General features: G+C 43.4%; 1 protein-coding gene across 1 annotated transcript in view; it reads right to left on the bottom strand.

The window, feature by feature from the left end:
• Window positions 1-13,888, bottom strand: part of APMAP (adipocyte plasma membrane associated protein) — a 43,020-nt gene extending 29,132 nt beyond the window's left edge. Inside the window, exons 1-2 of the mRNA XM_029918192.1 lie at window positions 13,759-13,888; window positions 1,311-1,427 (exon numbers count right to left, since the gene is read on the bottom strand). Of these exons, the coding sequence (XP_029774052.1) occupies window positions 1,311-1,427; window positions 13,759-13,850 (209 nt within the window). The 5' untranslated portion in view covers window positions 13,851-13,888. The remainder of the gene's footprint in view (window positions 1-1,310; window positions 1,428-13,758) is intronic.
• Between the last annotated feature and the right edge of the window lie 4,552 nt (window positions 13,889-18,440).

Here is an 18,440-nt window from a genome sequence, read left to right as displayed (position 1 = left end):
GGAAGCCCCCCTCAGAGAGGACACCAGTATGCCCTTGGGCCCAGCTCAGCCAGGAAGACACATGCAGGAGTCCACTGACATACAAGGAATTATAAGCCAACACTCTCATGAATCTAGAATGCCCTGGCCTTCACCCAACCTCAATCTTATATTTCAACAGCACCCTGTACATTTACTAATTCTAAATCCAACAACAAAAACTTGACTCTTGTATACAGATGTCAATCTGAAGTCAGAACTGTGTCCTCTTTATATCCTTGAATCCAGCTGGGTACCTACCTAAAGCACAGTAGGTGCTCAATACATTCTCAGTAAATTGAGTCCAATCTAATGCCTTAATTTTTATTTATAAAACACGAACACATTATTCCATTGTACATGTTATATTGACTCTATAATGGGAACATAGTTCTTGTCTGAAGTTTTTAAAGTCTTACATGGACTAACTTACTTAAACTTCAGAAAGCATCACCTCTGGGCAGTTTCAAAAGGAAAGGAAAATTTACTTACTGAACCAGACTGCACAACCGTCAACATCAATGTCAGAAACCATTATACCAGTAAGAGCATGGCTCTGCATTATTATAATTACAAATGTGAATACATTTCAAGGGGCCCCTAGATGTACACTGTTTTTTTCAAGTTATAATGGACTGCATTACTCATAGATGCCCACCAATGAAAGATAACAGGAAAAAGAGAACACTAATCACAAGTTAAAAAAAAAATCAGTTACTTATACGGAGCACCTGGGTGGCTCAGTCAGTTAAGCATCCAACTTTGGCTCAGGTTATGATCCCACAGTTTGTGGGTTCAAGCCCCACATCAGGTTCTGTGCTAACAGCTCAGAACCAGGCACCTGCTTTGGATTCTTTGTCTCCCTCTGTCTCTGCCCCTCCCCTGCTCATGCTCTGTCTCTTTTTCTCTCAAAAATAAATAACATTTAAAAACTTAAAAATCAGTTACTTATAAATTTTAAACAAGATAACTTAACCTTTGTGTATGCCTTTGCCACTTCAAATGAATTTAAGTTTTAATTATCTCTAACATATAAGCTTCTCATTTGGGATTTTTCTGTTTTTGTTATGTGATTTATATAGTTTTGTTTTTGAAAGAGTATCGTGGACAATACCATATATATATTGTGGAACATCTGAATCCACACAAAGCACAGGCACTAAAGAAATCACAAATCTCTCTCTCCCCTAGTAACTTACCTTTCAAACCAAACTGGTTTATTACCCTAAATACTATCCCAGCCTACTCTATCTGCCATGCAAGCCCTCCCAAGAATGGCCAGGGCAGCTTACCTGAGAGGCTGTGGGTCTATGGGAGAATCCAGCAGCAGCATGGCTCCAAACAGGGGAACTATGAGGGAGACAGCCAGCATCAAGAAGGTCACTCGGAACACACGGCCACTAAAGGAGCTGCCAGAGATGGAATATACAAAGGCAATCAGCAGAGTCTCAGCCAGGACAAGCTCAGCTGGTCTTCAGGTCCATCAAGCAGGAGCAGGCCTCTAGTCTTGTCTCACCACAAGACTGCCAACCTCTGTGGCTTGCAATGACACTTCAGGACTGTTTCCCAGGATTGGCAAACATACCTTTGTTCTTTTTTTTTTTTTTTTTTAATCTTCCAGCAGTATGGGAAACTCTTATTTGCCAGTTACTTGCCAGATAGTATGATAGGATGTACCTTTAATCCTCTAGCAGAGTTTCAAAGAGGACAAATCAAAGAATTAATAAACACAAAAATGGGAAAAAAGAGGTGCAAGGAGGTAATGGAGACACACATGTCTACAAGGAAGACACATGTTTCCCCAAAGCCACTATTTCCTGGTACATGGATTCAAAGCAGCAATACTCAGTACTATAGTTCCCTAAGATTCCCAGGTTTTATAGGTAAAAAAGAGACAAATTCATGAAGCAAAAGGAACATAGGACAACTTGCTAAGTGTCCAATTCTCCATTCATTTTGCCAATCACACTTTCAAGAACTCAAAAGCACATCCCAGCTCTCTACCTGATAGAAGTTTGACAGATACTGATAGCCACTTAAAAAGAATTATACAATCACAAGTCCATGTCATTACTACTAAAGCCTTAGGAAGATCTAAAAGCTGCCTTGGGAGTCTTGTGTGACATTTTGGACAACTGACCAATGGTAATTAAAATAACTCTCAAACTATCTTTGCATACATCATTACTCATCTGCTAAACAAGTGAGCACATTTAGCCTCTTGCTACTAAATAAAGTTTATAGGATCATTATTTGCTTTATGTGCAAATTTACTAAATATATCAAGATTAACTTAAAGCAAATAAAACCATGAGCTCCTAAGGCAGAGAATCTTTTTCTATCTCCTCCAAAAAAAAGTTGACTTAAAGAAAAAGAAATCAAGATTCACACTTAACAAACACGTCATTTAAGGACAATGTTTTGTTTGACTTTTGACAAGCTAGTCTTCCGCTGCATAAACCTGATACAGGTAGAGCACAGCAATGTGAGGGCTTCCAGCAAAGTCCTAACTTTCCCAACAGTCAGCCACTCCTCTTCAGGCAAGTTTCTTCAGGCAAGGTTCCCCACTATGAAACAGCATTTAGGGCAGGATAACCTCACCGTCCTGCCGAATTGTGAACATGCATGTTTTAAATAAATGAATATGGAAGAAAATAAAGCATCTGTTTCTACTGAGTAGAAATGAAAGACAAAGGGAAGGAAAGACAAAAGAGGAGAGGGAGAGAAGCTTCCATAGTATCACCTTGCAGACATATGGACAGCACAACTGAAGAGTGTTGTTTTTCTTTTATTAATAGTTTATTACCAAGTTGGTTTCCATATAACACCCAGTGCTCTTCCCCACAAGTGCCCCTCTCCATGACCATCACCCCCACTTCCTTTTCCCCTCTCCCTCTTCAGTTTGTTCTCAGCATTCAAAGGTCTTTCATGATTTGTCTCACTCCCTCTCCCCAACTTGAAGAGTATTTTTGACCTCCACCAACAATCTGAATGGGCAAGAAACAGAGTCTCCCCAGAGCCTCCAGAAAGGAACATAGTCCTGCTGACACCTGGAGTTTAGCACAGTGAGACCTCTCCAGGACTGCTGACATCCAGAACCCCAAGTTAATCCATTTGTGTTGTTTCAGATACTAAGGGTGTGGTCATTTGCCATGGTAGCCACAGAAAACTAACAGTTCTCTAATTAAACTACTTTTGTTGCCTGGAAGTGGGGGACTGCTGTAACAAATATCTAAACATGTGGAAGTGGCTTTAGAATTGGGCTGTAGATAGAGGGAAATATTTTGAGAAGAGGACAGAAAAAGTCTGTATTTACTTGAAGAGACATAGTAGAAAAATGGATGTTAAGGACTCTGCTAGCAAGGGCTCAGAAAGCAGCAAGGAGCATGGCAGAGAAAATGTATATCATCTCAGAGAATGACTATATTGTTGGGAACAGACTGTTGGCAGAAACATGGACAGCGAAGCCACTGCTGGTAAGGGGCCAGAAGGATGTCAGGAACAAGTTACTAGAAAATGGAAGAGAGCAAATCCTTCTTATACTGTGTCCTGCATCAATGTGGAAAGTAAAACTTGTAAATGACGAGCCAGGACACTGAGCTGAGGGCCTTTCCAAGTAGAGTGGAAGGTATGGCCTGGTTTCCTCTTTCAGCATAGGGGGCAGCACTAAGCATTTCTTTTGGCCTTTGCTAATGAGAACTCTAGTCTGTGTTGTTCTTCCTTCTAATAACCTTCCAAAAATTAATTTTGTTCCTAAATTCCTTCGCTTCATTCATACAGGGCTCAGAGCCCAACCCTCAGTCCAGGCCAGGTCATTAGCCTTTACCCTTTTGCTAGCTGGGAAAGGAGGTGGTCCCTCCCACAGAACCTGGCTGGAAGAGGCCAAAGTTGCCCAGGCTCCTGGAATAGGACAAATCAGGAAAAATCATGGCCAATTTCTCCTTCTCAGTCTTGTCTCCAAACCCTAGGCCACAGTACAAGAGTCTTCTAATGGGACTATCACCCATCAAGGGTATAAGAGCACAGTACAAGAAGATGCACATATGGCACAGATCTTCTAATGTGACTATCACCCATCAAGGGTATAAGAGCACAGTACAAGAAAATGCACGTATGGCACAGATCAACTATGAACCCGACATGATAGCTGACTAAGGCAACCTGAGAGATCTGCAGCAAGGGAAGGAATAAGGGCCATGAAAAGAGTAATGTTAAAAACAGTGACAATAAGAATGTGCCATGCAATGGGCTTCACGTGGGTAGTTAGGTAGAATTATGTGTCTCTCTGCTTTCCAAGGAGAAAAGTATACAGAGAAAGACAAGTGGGCCCACAGCCCACTGCCAGAACTGGAAGAGCACGGAGGAGGACCAGATCTGACTCTAAGGCTGCAGTCACCATTAACAATGTTGCCTGCCAAGGACAAGTAGACAGGGAAAGGATGCCCAGACCTGGAGCCCTTGGAGCTGGGGGTCTGAAAACTCTGCACAATTTAATGGTGATTTTCCTATTCCAGATGTTTCATATACATGGGATCATATAAAAATGTAACCTTTCACGAATGGCTTCTTTCACTCAGCATATGCTTTGAGGTTCATCCAGGTTGCAGTATGTTATCACTACTTCATTCCTTTTTGTGGCTCAACAATATTCCACTGTAAATATATAAAGGCATGCCTCTTTTACTGCGCTTCACAGATACTGCATTTTTTACAAGTGGAAGGTTCAAGACTTCAGTGGGAAGTAACTGCAGATGTGGTAGAAACAGCAAGAGAACTAGAGTTAGAAGTAGAGGCTGAAAGTGTGACTGAATGGCTGTATCTCATGATAAAAGTTGAACAGATGAAGAGCTACTCTTATAGATGAGCAAAGAGTGGTTTCTTGAGATGGCATCTACTCCTGGAGGAAATCTTGTGAAGATTGTTGGAATGACAATAAGGGATTTAGAATATTACACTAACTTAGTTGATAAAGCAGCAGCAGGGTTTGAGGGGATTGATTCCAATTCTGAAAGAAGTTCTACTGTGCTATCTAACAGCATTACCTGTTACAGAGAAATTATTTGTGAAAGAAGAGTCAATTAACACATCAAAACTTCATTGCTTTATTTGAAGAAACTGCTACAGCCACTCCAGCCTTCGGCAACCACCACCCTGATCAGCAGCAGCTATCAACATTGAGGCAAGACGGCTCCACCAGCAAAATGATTCTGACTCACTGAAAGCTCAGCTAACAGTTAGCATTTTTAGGCAATATTTAAAATTAAGATATGATCATTGTTTTTCTATACATAATGATATTGCACATTTAATAGACTAGAGTATAAAAATAATTTCTTTTATGCATTGGGAGACCAAACAACTCATCTGACTCACTTTATTGAGATAAAAATGGTCTAGAACAGAACACACACTAACTATGTCAGAGGTACGCCTTTAACACAATTTGTTTATCCACTCATGGACATTTAGGTGATGGGGGAAAAAAGCAGTGATTACTAAGTGGGTACAAGATGTTTTTATGGGGTAATGAAAAAGTTTTGAAACTAGAAAGTGTTGCCCAACACTAAGTATCACAATACACTCTAAAGTAGTTATTTTCATATTATATGAATTTCACCTCAATTTTTAAAAATGTTAACAGTGATAAAAATGTTCTAAACTTAGACTGTGGTGACTGCTGCAAAACTCTGTAAATATACTAAAAACCTCTGATCTGGACATTTTAAAATGGGTGAATTTTATGGTATGGGAAATACATTTTGTTTTTAAAAAGTCAATGACCCAACTATGCAAAGTGCCAGTCTGAGGACAGCACACTGTAACTCAAAGTGATTTTCTTTAAGTGACCTAAAGTCTTTCAACAAGGGAAATAACAATGTTTCTGTATGGTAAAGCAGGGCTATTTACAAGTCCAAGTAACACGAATGACTTTGTGTGATTCTTTTAAAAGCAGAATCCCGGGGTGCCTGGGTGGTTCAGTTGGTTAAGCGTCCGGCTTTAGCTCAGGTCATGATCTCACAGTTCGTTGGTTCAGGCCCCACGTCAGGTTCTGTGCTGGCGGCTAGCTCAGAGCCAAGCCTGTTTCAGATTCTGTGTCTCCTCTCTCTGACCCTCCCCTGCATCTCTGTCTCTCAAAAATAAAAAATTAAAAAAAAAAAAAGCAGAATCCCAAAGAGAGACAAATGCACAGGCGTATGGTGAACACATGTGGCTGCACTGCACAAAGCATTCAGGTAAGCCTGTCCTTAAAAGGAGGCTAAAGTAATCACTCCTCACCACCCCCACTAAAGGTGCAGTCAGTCCCACAGCAGAAGCTGTGTTGTGCAATCTTTCACCACAGAGCTGTCGTTAACAAAAATGGTAACACTCTGTCCAAAGTACTACTTTACCTTTTCCTTATCTAACATGATTCTACATAAAACACATCCTTCCCATTTGTCTCAGACTCCAAACTCTCCTTTACCACACCACAGCTTACATTTTTTGTAAAATCTTAATTGAGGGGCGCCTGGGTGGCTCAGTCGGTTAAGTCTCCAGCTTCGGCTCAGGTCAGATCTCACATTCGTGGGTTCGAGCCCCGCGTCAGGCTCTGTGCTGGCTCTGTGCTGACAGCTAGCTCAGAGCCTGGAGCCTGCTTCTGGTTCTGTGTCTCCTCTCTCTGCCTCTACCCCTCTCATGCTCTGTCTCTCTATCAAAATTAAATAAAACATTAAAAAAAATTTAAAATCTTAATTGAGTAACCCAATTGAGACATCTCAAGTCCCTGCTTGAATATCTGGTTGCCCCTTCACATAATAGTAAAAAGCTCACTGATCTCCAGAACAAAAAGCCCAGCCATGACTGAAAGTAGGTGCTTACAGCTAAAAAGGCAGCCAGAAATTGAGAGTCCATCCTTGCCAGAGTACTAGCTACTGCCTTCTTATAATCACAGTCTAAAAAGCCAAAGAAAAATTCAGAGGCCTCCAGTCCTAGACTCCCAAAGCTGGCCAGTCAGTGGATGGCGTACAACAGATAACTAGAGCAACTTTAAGTAAAGTCCAGACATTCTGATTGGGCAGGACCAACACAAGCCTGGGAACACTTTTTCTGTTTTTACACTCTCCAGTTGTTCCTGACGTGCAACTGGAAACCACCAACCTTATCCAACTCCCTACCAGGTGAAAGAAATCCATCAACATCCCCTGGCTGATCATGAGACACAGCCTCTACTGGAAAGTTTTGTGGTCAAGTTTCAGAAACAGCAGCTTAAACTCCTTGAGCAGTGCCACCTAACAGAACTCTCTGTCATGCTAGAAATATAGCAGCCAATAGCCACGTGTGGCAGCTGAGCACCTGAAATGGGGCCAATATGTTATATAAATGAGCTAAAGACATTCTCTGTGTACTGGATCTGTGTTGTTTATTTCTTTACTGCAAGCTGAGACCTTTATCTCAAATGGCCCACCAGCACCAAACTCTAACTTTTACATACCCAATTATCTTTAAAATAACCAAATAAGCAAAGTTTTAGCCATTTAGAGTCACCTGCTTTGCATACTCTATGAAAGCTCATGGAGGGCAGTTACCCATTAATAAAACAGGGCCTTGAAGTTTTATGGCCCTGACCTGCTGCAGCTGCCCCTGGGGTCTCTGACCCAGAGACTCGCTTAGACACAGGTGGCTCCTCTTTTTCCCCCCTCACTTCCCCCCCTTCTGGACTGTTCCTATATGTGAACCTGTCCAAGTGTCACCCAATTAAGCCCGTGTGTGCCATTGCCACCTCAGTCATATCTTTTTCTTGAACAGCCCCCAAATCTCTCACACTCCCTACACAGTGTAAATGAGGAACTGAATTTTTACTATTAGTCCATTTAATTTACATAGCTACATATGGCAAGTGGCTAGTATATCAGAGAGCTCATTTAACATTCCTTCACACACGAGCATTTATTTATTTATTTATTTATTTTTATTTACTGTTTTTTTTTCCATAATATTTTATTGTCAAATTGTTTTCCATACAACACCCAGTACACGAGCATTTTAAAAAAAAACATTTTAGGGGCGCCTGGGTGGCTCAGTCGGTTAAGCCTCTGGCTTCTGCCTAGGTCAGATCTCACATTCATGGGTTCGAGCCCCGCATCGGGCTCTGTGCTGACAGCTAGCTCAGAGCCTGGAGCCTGCTTCAGATTCTGTGTCTCCTTCTCTCTCTCTGCCCCTCCCCCTCTCATGCTCTGTCTCTCTCTGTATCAAAAATAAATAAAACATTTAAAAAATAATAATAATAATTAAAAAATTAAACATTTTAATATTTGTTTAATTTTGAGGGACAGAGACAGAGCATGAGAGGGGGAGGCACAGAGAGAGAGGGAGACCCAGAATCTGAAGCAGCCTCCTGGCTCCAAGCTGTCAGAACAGAGCCCGATGTGGGGCTTGAACCCACAAACAGCGAGATCATGACCTGAAGCTGAAGTCGGAAGCTTAACCAACTGAACCACCCAGGCGCCCCACACATGAGCATTTAATAACCAACTATATCCATGTGCCAGGTACTATCCCAGGGCCTGAGAGGATAGCAATAAATAGTTTCCTGCCCTCTGTTTATTCTAGTAAATAAGCATATGCCAAACAGTGACAAATACAATGAAAAATACAGCAGGATCGGGTAGAGGGGCCAAGGTTGGCCACACACAGAGGCCAAGCAGATGACTTTGGAACAGAGACTTCAGTGAAGCTGGGGGGGGAAACCAAATACCTAAGGCAGAGCAATGTAGGCAGAGGTAACACAGTAAGACTCAATGAGCACTTGGCATGAGTAAAGAATACATGCTTTAAGAGGCTATTTAACTTTAAGGCCCCATTCCCAAACTCTGAAACTCAGAGACAGAATGTCCAAGGCAGGCACTAAGGGGAAGCTGCTGGAACACAGCCCGGCAGATCCCACTGCACCCTGAAGGTCAAGAAAGAGCCTGCCAGCATGCAGGATGGATGTCCATGAAGGCTACAACACAGAGCATTTCCCTACTTCTTTTACTTGGGGGACATTGGCTGGTCGGGTCACCTCTCACAATATGTTCTGAGAAACAAACTTCCCCTCTGCTGGCACTGCCTGGGCCCAGCTGTGTGCCCTCAGGGGTAGCAAACCCTGTCCCAGATGCCTGCAATCACACCACCTTCCTTGAGTAAAGCATCCCTGGTCCTGCAGAAGTTCCTGAGATGGTAGGGCTTGCAGAACTTTCCTGGTTTTTCAGAGTTTGTTGAAATTCCCCATTAAATGTGGTGCCCATCTGCGCTGGGCATGAGGCTGGCTTAAGATTCTCTCTCCCTCTCCTTCTCCCCCACATGCCCCACAGGCTCTGGCTCTCATGTGCATGTGCTTTCTCTTGCTCTCATATCTCTCACTTCCTCACTCGCTCTCGCTCGCTCGCTCTCTCAAAAAAAAAAAAGTGGTACCAGAACTCAAAGCAAAGCTCTAGTTTAAGCCATAACCATCGTTCTACAAAATGGCTTTAACTGCCATAACTGAAAAATAATAAGATTTTACATAAAAATATGGGTTTTCAGCTTCTCTGGGAAAAAGCAGAGATCTATGCAACCTAAGGCTGCATAGCAGATGCACAGGGCTTTCCATTCTTCAGACACACACTCTTCTATTCTCCCAGCTCCATACTTGCTACAGTCCCTACCACAAACAAAGTGACCAATATATGTGCAGTGCTAAGACCAGGTCCTGAAACACTGGGGTGTCTGGGTGGCTCAGTCAGTTAAGCATCTGACTCTTGATTTTGGCTCAGGTCCCAGGGTCATGGGATTTAGCCCTGCATTGGGCTCCACATTCAGTATAGAGCCTGCTTAAGATTTTCTCGCTATCTCCTTCTGTCCCTCTCTCCACTCACTCTAATATAAGAAATTAAAAAAAAAATAGCACTCCCTAAATGATAGATAGCAGGAATGCTGCTCCCGTGGCAGCATCTGAGTCTGTAACTGTGTGGCAATGGGGCTTCTGTACTTATACTCTGGGCACCACATTTATTTTAGCCCAAGATTCATTCCTGCAAACTCAAATTCACCTATAATCCTGCCTTTCCTCCATATCTTCCCCCTGCCTCTGCACATCTGCCTTATGTTAGCTTAAATAAAGGACACTCCATTTATCCCTATCCTGTTCACTGACAGAGTGCTGCACGTTCTCGCAACACTCTCTTTCCCAATCTGTATTGACACATCCAGGAAGGCTGGCAACTTCAGTTCCAGGTGCAGTTTGGGAAATCAATTTGCCCCAATCCCTTGGAAAAGCCCAGAGTGATGCTCACCTCCTTGAAGACATCTGTGCCCTGAAATTTTTGACATTTCTAAGGGTCAGAGCAATCATGGATTGCAAACAGGATTTGGCAATTACTGTTAGTTCAGCCACGATCTGTAAAATCCTCTATAATTTCACCAGGCAACCATGAAAGGTGTTCTCCATCATCAGGGCAAAGCATCATTCATGGACAGAAGACTCCATGACATCAAAAACAACCTCTTGATTTCGTGGAAAACCTATTAGCCACAAATCTGTGGGGGACAAAGGCCCAGGTGTCAAGGTGACTCATGGAATCTGAGAAAGTCAAACAGCAGCCAGCCTAGTCTTTTAACTGACTGCACCTTGAATTTGTTGGTGTCACACATTACTTTAAACTGGGGCTCCTGGGCCATAGATGTCTTCATTTTAGCATTGAAAATAAGAAACAATTTTAAAGAGCCATTTGAAACACACACTCAGGGTGAAGGGCTGAGAAGAAATCAGATTCCTGACTCATGTCCCATGACTTTATGATGGCCACATATGTCTCTCCACCTTGCCTCCCTTATTCCTCAGTCTTAAAAAGGAAAATGAATGTAGTAAAGATTTTTGATTAGCCTAAAATCCTTTAGAAGTTTATTGAAAAAGCAGTTGTTAAAGTTTCAATATATTCACTCTTCAGTCCTTAACAGTTACATAAAGGCATTAAATAGCTATTCTCTTTTCCAGACTGAACTATGTTCCAAAAGAGAAGGAATAGTTTCAGTGTTATAATCATTCTGACAGAGTTTCTAAAGCATATGGAGAAACTAATGCCAAATATAAGCTTGCTTGAGTATTGTTAAAGTGCTTGGCTTATCTATATTCCACACTAAATAAAAGGATTTAATGACCACATTCCCCATTATAGTTTAAATACAGAAATTCAAGAGCCTTGGTATAAAGTCTTATTTCCAAAGCATAATTTTAAAAATATGCTTCTTGGGGTGCCTGGGTGGCTCAGTCAGTTAAGTGTCTGGCTTCCGGCTTCGGCTTAGGTCATGATCTCCCTGCTTGTGGGTTCGAGCCCTGAGTTGGGCTCTGTGCTGACAGCCAGCTCAGAGCCTGGAGCCTGCTTTGGATTCTGTGTCCCCCTCTCTCTTTGACCCTCCCCTGCTCGTGCTGTCTCTCTCCGTCTCTCAAAAATAAATAAAAAACATTAAAAAAAATTTTTAAATATACTTCTAAATCACTGTCCAGCTGTCAATGCTATCCTTGTTCATTAATTTTACTTTCTCTTTTGACTCCATTACTCTAACATTATATAAATCACTTCACTCACATAGATCTCAATGAACTTAGCATCAGAGCTAACGTCACATTTCATGTCAAGAATCAGAGACTAGCTAAGGTATCCCTTCCACTAAAATCTAGTGTCCTACTTCTGTTATTTGAATAACATATTATTCAAGGTTTTCTTTTTCCCGGTTTAGCACATCTGAAGTTTATTCTATAGTTGTCAGATTTCTATTTCCTTCAGTTTCTTTCACTTCACCCACTATACACGATGCTTCCCTGTCGTATGGTGAACCCTAAATTTTTATGGTAAAACAAGGAGACAATGTAGTAGAAATGATCACACACACACACACACACACACACAAAGAAAAATAGAGAATCACATGAGAAAAATAAGAAAAACAACTATAAATCTAAAATATGCAATAATAAATGTAAGAAAGGTGAGAACACATTTTGAAAAAAGAGATCATTACAGATATATGAAAATGAGATCAAATACATAAGAGAAAGAAGGAAACACAGGAAAATAAGAACAATGTTCATGGACAGGGAAGTCAAGAAAATGTCTTAAATAAAAACAGTTTTTGTAAAAGGCACAGTGGAAAAGGTCAACAGCAGATGATGATTCTGGAACATCCAATTTATCCTGCCACTAAGTCAGAAATCCCACAGAGGAAACTGAAAAACAATTTAATTAACTCTGCCCCACTGCCCTGCAGCCAGGAATGTCATAGGAGCCCAGCTAAAATGGGCCCATCCCTCAAGTGCCTGCAGGTGTTATATGCTCTGGTTTTCAACACACTGCACCTCAAAGCAAACTCAGGGCAAGCTGCTCTTTCATTTCTCATGTAGAAGTGTATGAAGCAAGTCTCATTTTCATGGTTTCTGGAGAAAAGCACTGCCAGTCCTTGCATGTCCACTCTAAAAAGCTCCTCTGTCATCAGCAGACCATGACTTCACAATATCCACAATCAGTAGGGTGAGCAACTTGGCCTGGCTTGGCAGGGTTAGCACTGAAAGTCCTGTGTCCTTGGAAGCCTCTGAGTTTATTCAGCATACTCCTGACCTTTTCACAGGCACCAGGAGTCAAAAATTACCAAAATCTCTTCCCTGCAATCTGCTTTTTGAGTCAAAACACTCGTCTCTGCTCCAGCTCTCCTTCAAATATGGTCCTCTTATTATCATCAGTGAATAAATTCAGTCTGTCCCCATAAAAGCTGGCCTTCATTTATTATGCACCACATCCCTTGGCATACTCATATTTCCACTAAATGTGTCTATCAACTTAGAAGTCAATCAATTCCACAACTCTGAGTTTGGTCTACATGGAGCCTCTTTGTTTTCCCTAAAAATTCAAAGTTATGAGACTCAGGAAACAAAATTAAAAAGAGAAGTTTACGTAGTATGTATGTGAATAGATGTTTAAGGGTCATGCTTCAGCTTTTCACTAGCAAAACCTAGTGTGCTTAAATTCTAGAAGATTGGGAGAAGCAAAGGCCAAAAATCTGAGATTTATTAGGTGGGCATCAACTAGTCTCCTATGCTTCTCCGTCCCTATCAGGAAAAATCTGCAAGCTGGAATTCTCACAAAATTTGCTTAACATTAAATGTCACTTCTGTTCTCTATTTTTCCCTGAAAACCACGGTAAAGATTTGTCAAGCAGCGAGAGGTGGGCAGGTGCCGAGGCCAGCTCTAGGCTGGAACACGAGGCGCAACCTGAACATTTCAAACTTTCCTTCCGAACAGTAAGAGCCAGGAACAGGGAAGACCTTGGACCCTGGCCAGGGGACTCTCCCCCGGGGATCAGGTAAGCCAGCAAGAAGAGTAGGACGGGTGAAAGGGGGGTGGGGAGGTCGTGAGGGAAAGGCGAGGAAGCAACTGCTCAAGAACTTGGAGCGGGAGTGAAGAGCAGAAAGGGGCAGATGCGAAGCAAGGCAGTCTTGGGACCCCGAGAGCCAAGAAACACTGCTGAGATTGAGGGCAGAATACACCAAAGCCTCAAGAACTCGGCAGGTGCATCCCCTTGGCTGGAGCCTGTTTCCTCCCCAGTAAAACAAATTTAGCCAAGGGAATGAACTGGAATGGCACCTGCACCCCGCCTGGCAACACATTTACCCAACTGCTGTTACTGCAGTCCTGTTGGTAGGAGGGTCGACCCAGTCATTCTCGGCCCACGTCCGGGGTCCTGGCTTACCTGCCGTCCTTGGCCTCGAGGGCCTGGCCATCTTCCGTGACGACCTGCGGCCGCAGCGGCCGGCGCTGCCGAAGCCCGTCCGCCTCGCTCATGGCGCGAGTGCCTCGGTTCGCACCCCCGCCACAACCTAAAAGAGCGCAGCGCGAGCTCAGCGCTCGCCCAATCCCGCCGCACTGCCCTTGGCCCCGCCCCTCGCCCGGCAGCGCGCGGAAGTGACGTTACTACCACCATCCCCTTCCGACAGCCAGCGTGCTGGGGGCCTTGGGGGCGTAGTTCAGAGGTTCCTCTCTGCAGGGACGAGATGGCAGATTTGGTGCCACGTTCATGGCTCGGGGTGAAGGGCTCAGAAGCAGCTACGGACCCAGTGCGGAAGCCTTAGAGGCATCGGCACGCGCGCTTAACCTAACCCCGGGGTCACCCAGCCCAGCGCCTGCGCTTCCTGTGTTTTCATTTGCTGGCCCTGGGAAGGCAGTATACGTTATGCTCGTAATCGTGCACTTCGGCGGTACTGGACTAAGGTTTTGGCCTTTTGATCAGTAGAGGTTGGCGCTGCTTGTGAAGTGACAAAGACCCTGGGTCATATAAGGCGGGTTAAAAAAAAATACCGAGTTCGTATTTTGGGAGGCACGTGAGTGCAAGTAACACCCACCCGAAATTTTTATAACGTTTTACAAACATCCAGTTGATGGGAAATTTTGGGACAAACATGCTGCCCTCTGGATCGGGGACATTATTAAGTCGTTTTGTTAACAACATTTGATAAAGTTTGTGAAAGAGTTACCGTTAGGAGTAAAAGTGGGATATAAATAGAACTATCATTAATTGCAACAAATAAGGCTTAAGAAAGCAGGAAGCAATCATCATTTCGTTCATTAGTATTTTAGTCAGCTAGGTATATTTCTAGGTGCTGGGAGGTGATGGAGCAAACGACAGACAAGTCCTCTCACTTAATGAAAGTAAACTAATGAGAGATGGCTTTAATCAGGTCATGGTAAAGATAAACGTAAAATGTGAACTGTAATAATTGAATTAGAGGGGAATAACGATCTTGTGAGGCCATTTGACACGTGAAAGAGCTGAGAAAGGACTAGGATTTGGGGAAAAACAGAATTTCCAAGCAGAGGAAACCAAATCCTTTTACTGTGCAGCATCTCTAGAAAAGGCATATTCAGGATGAAGTATTAAGAATTTCCAGAGTGCCTGGGTGGCTCCGTTAAGCGTCTGACTTAATTTCAGCTCAGGCCATGATCTCATGGGTTTGTAGGTTCAACCCCCATGTCTGGCTCTTGCTGACAGCAGGGAGCCAGCTTGATATTCTCTCTCCCTCTCTCTCTCTCTGCCCCACCTCCCCTCATGTGCTCTTGCATTCTCCCAAAATAAATAAACAAACAAACAAAAAAAAAAGAATTTCCTTATTGCACTTGAAGTTTTCCTTGACCAAACATGCCATTATCCTCCTTAGTGTTAGATGGCACTAGAACCCCACATGACTGTTTAGTAAGAGACCAAGAGCCAGCATGAGGGAAATGAAGAGTTTTTACATAAATCCAGTTCTGCAGGGATTTCAGGACTGGCAGGGATATAGTTAAGGCCTTGGCAATATTTTATTTCATTTCCTCTCCAATACAACCAGTATAGCTGTTGTATCAAGGATAATTTAAACAGCACTGCACAACTGGCCCCTTCCTGCTTGTCTGGACTATCCCTCCTGTTCTGATTGCTGTGTTTCAGACACTCAGCATTGCTTGCTCTTTCTAATTCTATGCTGAAAACCCTTCTCCTGATTTTTAAAGCAGAACATCTTTATGTCTAAGACACTTCGAACATGTCCCAATTATAGGACTTAGCTCAATGCATTAGAATTATATGTATTTCATGCCCAGGGGTAAAGCCCACCAACCAAAAGCAGCCAGGAACATACCTGTAAAAGAAAGTAATAATAATGATGATGAGAATAAGAAGTTAGGTTTATTGAACTTGCTAAAGCAAAGGAATTCACTAGAGGACCGGTGAGTCTTCTTAAAAATGGGGGAGTTATGGGTTAGAGGGAGTCCTCGGGGGTGGGGGGTTAGGGCTGGTGTTAGCAACAGATGATCTTGGCAAGGATGGGTCAGAATTTGTAAAGTAGGGTCACTGGAGGAGTCAGTGGTCTTATCTGGAACACATGAGTCCGTGTGGCGTTATCAGCTTGTCTTATCTTGGAGCAAATGTTCTGAATGTGCTAAATTAGTAAAATGGTCTGAGCTTAGATTATTTGTGCTGGGCGGCACAGTTTAGCACCATTTTTCTGTTTGCAAGTTATGGTGAGGTCCATGTTGCTATTTGTGGTTTCAGTCCTCCCCCACCCCCTCCAGGCTCCAGCCTAGCTGCTACCCAGCCACCAGCAGGGAGACGGGACCACTATAATTGGTTGGACCAGGTTTCTCAACCTCAGTACCACTGAAATTTTGGCCAGATAATTCTTTGCTGGGGGTGGCAGGGAGAAGCTCTCCTGTGCATTGCAGGATGTTTAGCAGCATCCCTGGCCGCCCCCACCAGATGCCAATAGCATCCCACCTAGCCATGTTAATTATTAATGTCTCCAGACATTGCCAAGTGTCCCCTGGAAGACAAAATAGCCCCTGGTTCAGAACCACTGGGTTAGACCAACCAGAATCCACCCTCCTTGCACCCTAAGACTGGGGATGAGGCCCACTTCCGCTGAAACTTTGGCCCACATGGAGGTCAATTTATTTCAATAAATCAGGGTTCTGCCAGCTTGGAAGGAAAGGCAGTGACGCTGGGCAAGCAGCCAATAGTATACCTCACAGCTTAAATTAGAAAAACTCCTTATTCCAGTCCAGTGCTTTTTCCCAGTCCCATACTGTTTCCATTTCTTTCACAGATATCTTCCTAAAGCCTTCCAGCATGCAGCTAAGTACTGTGACAGAATAAAGGTGAAATAAGGTGAGCCATCATGCAGACATGTCATAATCTCAGAAGGGAGATAAGCCTAGTAACCGATATAAAAGAATGTTCTGGAAGAACTGCACATGCCTTGGGAGCCATAAGGAACAAGTCCCATCAGGTAGCAGTGCCCAGAGAAGCTTTCATGGAGAAGGTGACCTGTGAACCAGAACTTGGATAAATAAAATTATAAGGGGCAGGTTGAGGGGATGGGAGAGGATAAGAAACAGGTCAAAAGGGAAGTATGGAGTCACCACGGATTGGTCAACAAGGGGATGACAGTCAGGGCAGACTTCAAGGTTATGAATAATCAAGGAAGATGAACCATTTCAGAGGGGTGCAGAAGAGCAGCAATAGATGGAGCCATTCTCCCTGCCCCAGATCCAGGGGAGCAGAAGGAGTGGCCTGCCCCAAACAGGGCCTCAAGCTAACTTGTGTTGTGATAGGAAGCTCTGGTGTCAGCTCAGATGGGAGAGTGTGAAGTGTAAAGTTAGAGAATGTAGAATAACATGTTCACTATAGAAAAAGCATCTTAGAGATCATCCAGGGCCACACACAAACATCCACAAAAGCCCACTTAAGATGAGGAGGGATTTATTGGAAGGATATGGCGATATCACACAGAGCTCCATCACAGAAAGTATAGCCAGGCCTCACAGGGACTGGAACAAGGACCTGGAAAAACAGGAAAATGTTCCTCTCATCCTCCCTGGGGCCTCACCACATTTTGTCTCTTCATCCCTGCATGATTCTGTGGCAAGCCCTGTTATTTGGCTGCCCCTTCTTTTTTGGCTGCCCTCTACTAGAGCTGGATACACTGTCACTTTTCTAGCTCTTAAAGCGAAGGTGGTCCTAGGCTGGATTCTGGCTTTGAGATAAAAGCAGAAATCTAGGGTTTCTTTTAACCTCTAGAAAAAGTTTTTGCTTTTCCAATAAAAGGGAAAGATAGACCTTGCCCTTTCTTCTGCTCTGAACCCCAGAGTTATGCTTGGAGTGGCAGTAGTGTCTTGTGACCATGGGTAAACACCTTGAGGATTAAAAGACAACACACTGAGAACAGAAAACCTAGGCTGCTCACCTCTGCCAGCAACCATCCATGCCTTGGCTTCCAGGTTACACAAGCAAAACAACCTCTCATGCATCTCAGCAGTTTGTGCTTGCACCTGAATGCTTCCCATCTGATACGCCAACATTCTCTACATGGACATGTCCATGGCAGAAAACTATTGCCTCAAGCACAGCTCTCCATGACTTTCCATTTCAGGTATCCCACCAATTAACTACTACAGTATCTTTGTCTCAAGTCCAGATTCCTGGATTGAGACTCCAGTGTTTCCAACTTTGTTGAGATACCCAGGCCTGGCACTGTGTTAGAGGACAAAACCCTGTGTTCCACTGAACGTTCAGGAGGAGGGAGAGAGGGAACTAGGTGGCATACACGTAAGCAGGATAGGAAGGCACATTGAATGATGTCTGTTCCAATGAGAAGCAGGTAGGGGGAGAGGAGGGAGAGGTGAGGATTATATGTAAGTTGACTGAAGAAAAGTCCTTTAATTACCCTAATGAGGAAGATTCTTAAGGTCGACCCAGACTTGATAGGAAAGGCATTCACCAGTATCTGTATGGACATGGATATTCATTATTATTATCTCTGTTGACAAGTGAGCTCATCTGCCCCATTTTTCTTTGGGAACCTTAGCACTGACATTTCCTATTTGGCACAGGTCACCCGTTAA

Source organism: Suricata suricatta, chromosome 12, assembly GCF_006229205.1.
Source record: "Suricata suricatta isolate VVHF042 chromosome 12, meerkat_22Aug2017_6uvM2_HiC, whole genome shotgun sequence".
NCBI lineage: Eukaryota > Metazoa > Chordata > Mammalia > Carnivora > Herpestidae > Suricata > Suricata suricatta.
Note: the sequence above shows the minus strand (reverse complement) of the source record. Positions and strands in the feature narration are given on the sequence as shown.